At 37.0% G+C, this 10,210-nt stretch overlaps 2 protein-coding genes across 3 annotated transcripts; both read left to right on the forward strand.

Annotated features, from left to right (window-relative positions):
- The first annotated feature begins 1,714 nt into the window (after positions 1-1,714).
- LOC121806619 (external alternative NAD(P)H-ubiquinone oxidoreductase B2, mitochondrial-like) lies at positions 1,715-7,369 on the forward strand. Of its 2 annotated transcripts, none has more exons than XM_042206736.1 (11): positions 1,715-1,840; positions 2,045-2,158; positions 3,129-3,411; positions 3,671-3,877; positions 4,149-4,399; positions 4,958-5,180; positions 5,302-5,406; positions 6,044-6,316; positions 6,413-6,534; positions 6,764-6,883; positions 6,983-7,369. In XM_042206736.1, the coding sequence occupies exons 2-11, from the start codon at positions 2,079-2,081 to the stop codon at positions 7,068-7,070; spliced, it is 1,752 nt and encodes a 583-aa protein (XP_042062670.1). In that variant the 5' UTR covers positions 1,715-1,840; positions 2,045-2,078; the 3' UTR covers positions 7,071-7,369. The 2 variants fall into 2 exon arrangements, with proteins under 2 accessions (XP_042062670.1, XP_042062669.1); XM_042206735.1 differs by having other exon boundaries at positions 1,781-1,932.
- A 1,134-nt stretch (positions 7,370-8,503) lies between these two features.
- Positions 8,504-9,769, forward strand: LOC121808738 (heat stress transcription factor A-7a-like). The gene is made up of 2 exons (XM_042209327.1): positions 8,504-8,764; positions 9,134-9,769. Exons 1-2 carry the CDS (start codon positions 8,504-8,506, stop codon positions 9,767-9,769), a joined length of 897 nt encoding a protein of 298 aa, XP_042065261.1.
- Positions 9,770-10,210: the final 441 nt, after the last annotated feature.

The raw sequence follows: 10,210 nt of genomic DNA on the forward strand, positions 1-10,210 counted from the left end.
ATATTCTTCTTCCGGAACAAAGAAATCCAGTCGAGGATCGCGAATGCTCCATGTTTCTGGGTCTACGTCGATTATCTCCGGTCCTCGACCCCTTCTACCGTATCTAGGTGATGCCGGAGGTGATGGTGACGAAGACGATGGCGTTGGCGGGTTCTTTTTGCGCCTTGAAGAACTACGGCCGGAGGACGCTCCAGCAGAACTTCGTCTCCATTTTGGAGGCATTGATGAAAATGGCATGAAAGACAGCGGCGTTTTCCGAGAATGAGTAGAAAATTGTGGTGAGATAGGGTTATGCCAGACGAAAATGATGAAGTGAAAGTGGATTGGAGGGAAATAAGAAAGAGAAGCAACCGCCTAAGTGTTTTGGCGAATTGGCAAAATTTTAGAAATTGCAATGCAGGTCTGAAGCGTGGGAAGATAATATGGGACAAAAGACATGCTTTTCTGTCACATCAATTGCTTTTCGCCATCACGTCAATAGTACATGCAACAGCCAATGCAGTGGCGACCATACAAAAGGGCGATTTTGCCCTTCCAAGCCCTGAGGGTGTTATGGTCCGAAAAAATACGATTTGTGAATATATATTTTGTTAGATACCTGTGATGAGATTTTTAAATGTTAGGAGTTTCTGCTGTTACACAGCGAAAAGCTAGAGCCTTTTGTGAAGTTCACTCTTTATATAAAAGTGAAAAATACATTAAACTAACTCATATTTGAACCGAACCATGCAAAATAAAGATCAAAATCGATGCAAATTCAATTTATTAACTTTAGTCATTCGAGTTCCAATATTTAGGTTGGGTATTTTTATCATCTTTAGCGGAAGTGTGATATTCTAAACTTTGTACAAATGGCTAAATTTTTGAGTGGTAGTATAAAATTGGGTTCGAACTACTTGAACGTTCTGTTTGAATATTGATAATCTCTTTAAGTTTGAGCTAAGTCGAAGTAAAACTACAATTAATTTATTATCATTGTTGACATTTATGTATAAGTGGAAAAACTTCATAAATTCAAAAGGCTAGAAGCACGATGGCCGTTCCATCTATAAAAAGTCCACGACAATAATAAAAATAGACAATGTATTAGCTGCCACGCAAATGTTTTAAATAGGCAATGGACCTCTGTATTTCTTGAATTAAATTAGCCGCCGTTGAAGCAATGCTAGATGACAAGTCGAAATGCTTTTCCCTTTTCCTTTCTCCTATGCCTTTTTTATGTTTTTATCGATCATACTAACATGAATTAATCTTTTGATTCCCACTAGTAGTGATATCAGTAATCACGATTCCAAAATTCTAATTTTACACCCTAAATCACGAAGCATAAACTTCAAATCTTTGATTCGGAATTATAAAATAGTAACGAAGCCATCAATTATTTATGCCACCTACGAATAAATGAATATTCTCGTGACTTTAGACACGTTGGAAGGTCGAAACATCAAATGAGAAGAGTAATTACTAATTAGAGACCAACAGCATGTCGGAATGGATCTAATTTTTTTTTTAAATGATAAAAATATACTCCATTTGTTATAATTTTCAACGGAAAGACGTTCCGTATTAGCACATGCATGCATTGTTGCATTGTACCATTGGAATCCGAATTTGTACGTTTGTAATTTTTGTGAAACGCAAGTTGGCATGTGGGCACCCACACACGTTTCTCACCTACCTTGACCGTCACCGATTTCCCAGGAAAGCACGCGCCCGGGCGACACGTGTCCTATTTTTCTTGTGCGCAAATCCAGGCAAATAAGCCAGCGGAGGAAGGTTCAACTGCACCGCACCACGTTTCCGTGCTCCCTCCTCCAACCTTTTTGGGCATCTCTCTCCTGTAAGTTTTGATTCGCTCTACATCATAATAAGTAATAACTCACTATTGACCAGCTAGGACTCTCTCCATCTTCATCGTTTCTCTCTCTAGAAGTGAGCCTTGGACGACACTTCTTTTCTCTTTACCTTTTCCTTTTAGCTCCGCAGGCTTTGTGTGTGTATGGCTTAGTTTCATGAATTTGCATCTGTTATGATTTGTTTTCAGGTGATCTCCTGTTGAAGTTTAAGAAACGCAAAACATGACGGCGATTCAGAGGCTTTCGAGAACTTTCCGAGAGAATTCTTCACTTGCTAAAATGCTGATCGTTTTCACAGTCGGGTAATTCACTTTTGCGTTTTTTTGTTTTTCCTTGAGTTTTATTTCGCTGTTGGAATTCTCTGCTATTTTTGGTTAGTTGGAACCTGAATTTGTGCTTGGAGAGATGGCATGGAAATTGTGTCTCATTTGTACATTTCTGCGCGGTTTTACCGTTGCACGACGTCGCCATGGAGTTTTGTTGGCGGAGAGTGATTGATTGATTGATGTAAATTATGGCTCTCGGTTTTAAGATGTCTTAATTGTGGTGTGTACGGAAAGCTGAGTTTTGTTTTGTTAGTATGCCTTGAATCTGTTCGGATCATGTTTCCTAATTGAGATATGATTATGTTTTCGAATTAGGATATGATCCCATGTGTGCCTATTTATATGAGAGTAGAACACATAATTCTGTGATCTTAGATCCAATCTGAAATCTATAGCCATAATCTGAAAACACTCTGAATAAAATTTGTTCTCCGTTCCTGCCCGTGGATGTAGCCAATTGGTTAACCACGTAAATATGTGTCTTCTTTACGTTTCTGTTTATCTTGATTACACAATTACTCTATTCTGTCACAACATGTTTTATTTTGGTTTGTTTTTTAGCATCGATTAAGAAAGGCTGTTAATATGATTATATGATATGAATTCATGATTATTGCGCCACGATTAGATGGATAGATTCTGAAGATCTGAACTGCATGAATGTTAGTTTTGGATACTTTCTTTGTGTTTCTCATGTTTTTAACAATAGATGTATGCAGTAAGATAAGCTGTAGTAACAAATAATGCATTTCCTTGTTGGTTTGCTTAATTCCGTACAAATGTTTGATAGTCGAACCATATTCTAGGTAGAGTGTTTGATGTGTGCCTTTGCAGAATTTTCGAGAGTTCAGATCACATTTGGGGGAGAAATATGTTGGGCTCATCATTGTCTTTACATGATTTGAAAACCTTACTGAATCCCAAACTTTTTGCGCATTGATGGCAGTGGTGGGGGACTTGTGGCATTTTCTGATGCTAAATCAGACGATGGAATAAGTATTGTCAATCCATCTGAGGCTGATGACAAGAACAAGAAAAAGAGAGTTGTGGTACTTGGAACTGGTTGGGCTGGAACAAGTTTCTTGAAAAACCTGAAAGATCCATCCTATGATGTCCAGGTGATATCACCACGTAATTTTTTTGCATTCACCCCATTGCTACCAAGTGTGACAGTTGGCACTGTGGAAGCTCGCAGCATTGTTGAACCCATCCGCAACATTGTCAGAAAGGTATTCAGTTTTAGCAATTGAGTTGCAATCCTGTTCTATTCTTGAATACCGTACAACTTTATCTATCATTTTTTAAACTTTGCACACTTTATTACTTCACAATTTACATGATTCTTTTTGTTACTCTATTGAGCTTTGTAAAGTCATCTTACAGAAGTTTTGCAGTTTTTTTTCCTATGGAACAATTGTCAGCATGGCTTTTATTTTTGCATTTTGGTTGCTATTATTTTATTGCTTACTTAGTGGAAGGTTTGTGCAGAAAAATGTAAATGTTCACTACTGGGAAGCCGAGTGCTACAGGATTGATGCAAAAAATAAGAAAGTCTACTGTCGATCTCATCTGGCTGGTGATCCCAACCAGATAGAGGAGATTGTTGTAGATTATGACTACCTTGTGGTTTCTGTCGGGGCCCGTTCAAATACATTCAATATCCCTGGTGTGGCAGAAAATTGCCATTTCCTGAAGGTAACATTGAAAAACTTGTCTTACTATAGGAATGTGGCTCCTTTGTTGCATACTATAAACTTCTTGGACTGGATCAATAGCTTCTCCCAACATTGGTAAAAGCGAGAGTGATTCCATTAACCATTGATCTGAGTAAAAGTATGATCACAGATTTTTGGTGCATGAACTTCATAAAATATTATATATCCTATTTTTGTAGGTTTGTTGGCATGAAAGTTGTTATTCTCTTCTTGCTATTTTTAACTTGGATTTGATACTGTATGTTCTGCAGGAAATAGAAGATGCTCAGAAGATCCGCAGGAAGATTGTTGATTGTTTTGAGAGGGCGAGTTTGCCTAATCTAAGTGATGAAGAAAGAAAAAAAATTCTTCATTTTGTCGTCGTTGGTGGAGGTCCAACTGGTGTGGAGTTTGCAGCTGAGCTTCATGATTATGTGACTGAAGATCTAGTAAAACTATATCCCAAGGTTAAAGATGCTGTTAAGATAACACTTGTTGAAGCTACAGACCATATTCTGAACATGTAAGTAATTACTTGTTTGACTCAAATTTTTTGTGAGTAAGCTACTCTGCTCAATACTTTGATTAGAAACGTTTTAAATTACCCTTTTGTCGCTGCTGTTATCCATCTAAATTTATGTATTGGGCATATTGTAGGATAAATCTGAAAAGTACTATATTCTTTTCAACTTTTAGAACATTGATATAGATATCACAACCTTGGAACCTCATTATTTGAGATATCTATGATGTCCTAATAGATGTGTTCACTATGCTTCCCTTGTATTGGCTCATAAATAGACCAGCATTATCATTTCTCGATAGAAATAGCATTTTTTGTTCTATAACATGCTTGCCTATACCAGTACTTTGGCAGAGATGGGTAACAGGGCACGTCTTCTTCAGGTTCATTGATTTTGTTTTTTTTGTGCCACCCACACTTAGGTTGCTTTCTTAGTATCTGGGTTTCTCGTATGCATAGTTTACCTCTAGTGGAGATGAATCATGGACTCAAGATGAAACATTTCATGTTTGTCAACTGACTGAGGACCTATTATTTCATACAATTTTATCTGTGCAGGTTTGACAAACGAATTACTACTTTTGCTGAGGAAAAATTTCAGAGAGATGGAATTGATTTAAAAACCGGGGCAATGGTTGTGAAGGTAACAGATAAAGAAATTTCCACTAAACAAGTAAAGAATGGTGGTGAAATATCCAATTTGCCATATGGCATGGTTGTGTGGTCAACTGGAATTGGAACTCGCCCTGTTATAATGGAATTCATGAAGCAAGTTGGTCAGGTAGAAACTCAATGGTCTATGAGGGTTTATTTATGTTTATCTATTGTTATATTTGCTGTTTTGTCATGGTTTATGAATCCAAACGTAGTTGTTTTAAAACTTGGTCTTTTTTGTTACCCAGGGTAATAGACGTGTACTAGCAACTGATGAGTGGCTACGAGTAGAAGGGACGAGTGACATTTATGCACTGGGAGACTGTGCCACAATCAATCAGCGCAAAGTCATGGTATCATTTCCTTATAGACCTAATTTTGTCATAAAGACCCTTCTCATCCTTAATAAGAACCTTGATTTGCTAGTTCATAACATCCTTTCATTTCTTTCTGCTTCACTGGGTGGTAGGAAAATGATATTTGACTTCCAGTATGCTACTAGATTAGTCAAAATAAACCAGCATCATATGGAGATCACAGGACTATTATTGCTTACAAATTCTTTGATAAACCAGGAAAATGATATTTGACTTCCAGTATGCTTACAAATTCTTTTCCTAGATAGTTTTGCTGCTGAAAGAGTAACTTGCTGCAAATATATGATTCATGTGCTTCAGATCTCGTAACCTGATTTTGAGCTCGGGTCTTGTATCCTATGTACCGTGCTAGTCTCTATTCTTCTTTTATACTTAACATATCATATAGTACTTGCAAGCATAGAAATTGAGGTTAAGTTTGTGGATGCTTGTCTAAAGAAAACAAGCCACAATGACTATTTGAAACTCTTTCTCCAAATGATGTTTTGCAGACTATTTTCACGTTTGTTAAGTTGTGGCATTCATATTTTGCAATCAGTTTTAGATTTGGTTCTGTTTCAGTTTCAGTTTCATAATTCCTGACAAAGTAAAACCCTATTTCTTATCACTCCAGGAAGATATTTGGGCTATATTTCAGAAGGCAGATAAAGACGACTCCAAGACACTTACTGTCAAGGAATTTCAAGAAACACTCAAGGATATCTGTGAAAGATACCCCCAAGTTGATCTATATTTGAAAAATAAACAGTTGAGTAGCCTCGTTGATCTTCTGAAAGATTCAAAAGGGGATTCTGCTAAGGAATCAGTTGAAGTGAATCTGGAAGAGTTCAAGGCAGCTCTTTCTCAGGTCGATTCTCAGATGAAGAATCTTCCAGCAACTGCCCAGGTTCGTCTCTACAATGATACATCATGGTGAATTTAATCTCTCCCTCTATTGCAAAAATTATGACGGCATCCTAACATTCAGTTGATGACATTTCAGGTTGCTGCACAGCAAGGTTCCTATCTTGCTGACTGTTTCAACCGCATGGAATACTGCGAGGAAAATCCAGAAGGCCCTCTGCGGTTCAGGGGTGAAGGACGTCACAGGTTTCGTCCTTTCAGGTCTGAGCTCATGTCCTTGCATTCTAAATGCTCCATAACCCCTGCTCCTAGATATTTTCTATACTATAAATCAGATAGCCGAAAGCTCCTTCACTTTCCTTAAATTTAGTTAATCCAACAAAAAATCGAAACCATTCAGCAGCAACAGTAATTAAAAATCAGAGTTTAGGGGCAGAAGATATGAATTTCATTCTAATGTAAGGTGTACCTATATAATATGGTCTTCTAGGTACAAGCATCTCGGACAGTTTGCTCCTTTGGGAGGGGAGCAAACGGCAGCACAGCTTCCTGGAGATTGGGTTTCAATTGGTCACAGCACTCAGTGGCTTTGGTATTCTGTATATGCAAGGTGCGTTTGGATTATTCATTTCTTCTGTTGGATTGATTGGTTTAGCAGCAAGCCCTTCTTTCCATGTAATTGATTGCTTTGCGTTTGTGTGTGTTTCAGCAAGCTAGTAAGTTGGCGTACTAGAGCGCTGGTGATATCCGACTGGGGTAGGCGTTTCATCTTTGGCAGGGACTCTAGCGGCATCTAATCAGCCAGAATGATCTAACTCTTCTCTCAATAAATGTTGCTACATCTCTTTATTCGGTTAATGGTACATACATACATCTTGAGTCATTTCTATCGTCTAGGCGGATGACAACGACTACTTTTGCAGCCGATTTACATAAATCCACCATGCCAAATTTTGCAGCTAGATGTGAGATACAATGGCTTGGCTTTTTTGCTTGAGAAATAATGGTTGTACTCCGTCCATATATGCATATATATGTGAATTTCTGGTGTTGTATACAAACAGTAATTTGAACAATATTTCTCTCTTGTTTTAAAGTTGTACGCAAGCGTGCTTTATTCCACGGCTTTATACATATGGCGAAATTTCCATTTTCGATGATTTTAGAAAAAAAACCCTGATTGAAATTTAGTAACAGTCTATACTTGAGACTATTAATTAACTTATCAATAGTCACAATTCAGATTTTCCAGACCCCGCAGTAAGGGTAAACTCTTGATTGTCAATATTCAGTCTCAACTTGAGACCTTTTAAATTACTTGTAAGTAACATGAATATAATTTTCTATGCTTTGATCACATCATTCAATTTGCGTATGACTATTAGTTTGTTAAATTTATGAGTTTTCCATGCATTTATTTTTTTAAAAAAAATTGAAAGTTTCTATAAAACCTATACTCCTAGTAAAGAATACTTTCCACTTAGGAATAAGAATTTGTAGTCCAACACTAGAATAACTATAGTAATATACCCGGCAGATACAAAACTATATCATTAGTCGTGAATTTATTCCATATAACGACAACTAAAATGAGTGGTCGTAGAATAGACGATTGTGACTTAGAATTAACGACCGACTCGGCAGAGTAAACTTAATGACTGATATATCGCAGTTCGTAGAACTAAAATACTCCGTAAAATATTATCTCAAGAAAGAACTTCATTAGCAAATTTCACAACGGAAAATGCAAACGAACATAGTTTGTTGAAAAAAAAACTGTATTCATAATTTAGTACTTACAGCACAATTCCCCTAAAAAAAAGTACCGACACAAATATTACCTCCTAAAAAAAGGTACAAGAGATATTCTAAATGTTTACCATAATATAGTATATAATCATGAAATTGATTTTATTCTAAAATAATTTTAGCACATCCGTAGCATGAATGGTACCTCGCTGTACAATTTTAGTGAAGCACAAGGATCACGCCAAATAATCAGTAGAGATCAACTAATCAATTATGCTAGAGAATATTCTAATCACAGGTGTAAATTTCACAGAAAAAATCAACAGCCTTGATTTATCCGAAAAAGGTGTTCACAGATAATAATATATGTACTCTAGTTTTTCCTCACCACTACTCATGCATGCATGAGTACTTACGAAAAGTATTAAGGGAAAAAAGAAGAAACAATTGATTTCAAAATCAGTTTCAAGTAACCGTGAAAATGACAATAGAGATCGGTGGTCCGAGCAGTGGAGACGGCGGCAGCGGTAGAAATGTGGGGAAGGGGTTTGGACCACCTCCTGCGTTCTTGACCAAGACCTTCCACATGGTCAATGATCCAAACTCTAACTCCATAATTTCTTGGGGTAAATTAGGTGACAGCTTCATTATTTGGGATCACATCAAGTTCTCTGTTGAAATACTTCCCAACTATTTCAGACACAACAATTTTTCAAGCTTTGTCTACCAACTCAACAACTACGTAAGTATACATACTTACACACAAACATGTCATTTTTAGTTAATTAATTGGTGTTTAATTTGATGATGATCATAATCATTTTAGGGTTTGTGTCATGATCAAGATATGCACTTTTCCATCAACTTTTACTGATTTCTGGCCATTGGTTAATCAATAAGTATTTTTTGTAGTAGCTAATTAATAGTATGTGTTTGATTTGATGATGGTGGTTCATACATCATTTTATACATTCTCCATATGTTTGTGCGTGATCTAGATTTTCACTTCTCCTTTAACTTTTACTAAATGATTAATTTCTTGCCTGTTGACTAATAGTAAGACATGCTTAGCTAATTAACAAGTGCTTGATTTGATGATGATTTAATATAGGGTTTTCGTAAAATTGGGGTGGAAAATCAATGGGAGTATATAAGTCCAGATTTTCAAGAAGGGAAACCCCATCTCCTCTACAACATGAAGAGACGATCACTCCAAAGCTCAACTCCTCGACACCAAAAAGACACCCTCTCCCGCACCCTCGAAGCCCTAAACAAATCCATCGACGAATCGACACAAGAAATCAAGAAGCTAAAGAAGCACCAATCAGACCTAGAGCTCAACATCGCCACGCTCAGACAAAAGGCCACCACCCTCGAGGCCAAGTCCAACAAACTCGTGGCGCAATGGGCCAAAGCATGCGAGATCATCGTCATGAGAGAGAAAGAGAGGAGAGAGAATCCCACCCTCACTGATCAAGAAATCCCACCTCAAGAAAATGAAGAGGATCATGAAAATGAGGTGGTGAAAGAAGAGGCGGAAAGGCAACCGGCAGTTTTATCATCGGGGGATCATGAATCAGAATCAGAATCGGCAGCCATGATCGGAGAGTACTCCGTTGTGTTGGAAAATGTGACGAAGAGACTGTTTGAAGATGATGAGGTGTGTGAAGATGAAGCTGCAAATAGGAATGCTATGGCTCAAGATTTTGAAGAATGGCTCATCCACACTTCTACTACTCTTTGGTAATTTAAAATGTAAGTGGCCTTTTTTCACACATACTACTATTATTTATTTAAAGTTTGGGTATTTCAATTAATCTTGCACATTTACATACATGGTTTTCTTGTTATTTGATGGTGTTTATATTTTTATTTTGGAATAGATGCCGGATTGATTCTGTTGCTGGATGGGAAGAAGAAATCATGCAATCCATAATTTTAGCCTTTTTTATGCATTAATAGTTACAGATCTATATATGCTTTGTGGAGTTATGTGAGTTGAGGTCTAGTACTACTGTATTTAGCTTGGTTTTATGGTAGTTTATGTTATTGCTGACTACGATATGAAACGGTGCCTAATGTCTCAAAATATTACTAACATTTTATTTTCCAAATATTGGCACTGTCAATTCATTCTTATCATATTATTATTATATTTGGTTTGAAATGCAATTGGTAATTAATTAAC

The sequence above is a fragment of the Salvia splendens genome, chromosome 6, assembly GCF_004379255.2.
Source record: "Salvia splendens isolate huo1 chromosome 6, SspV2, whole genome shotgun sequence".
Taxonomy (NCBI): Eukaryota; Viridiplantae; Streptophyta; class Magnoliopsida; order Lamiales; family Lamiaceae; genus Salvia; species Salvia splendens.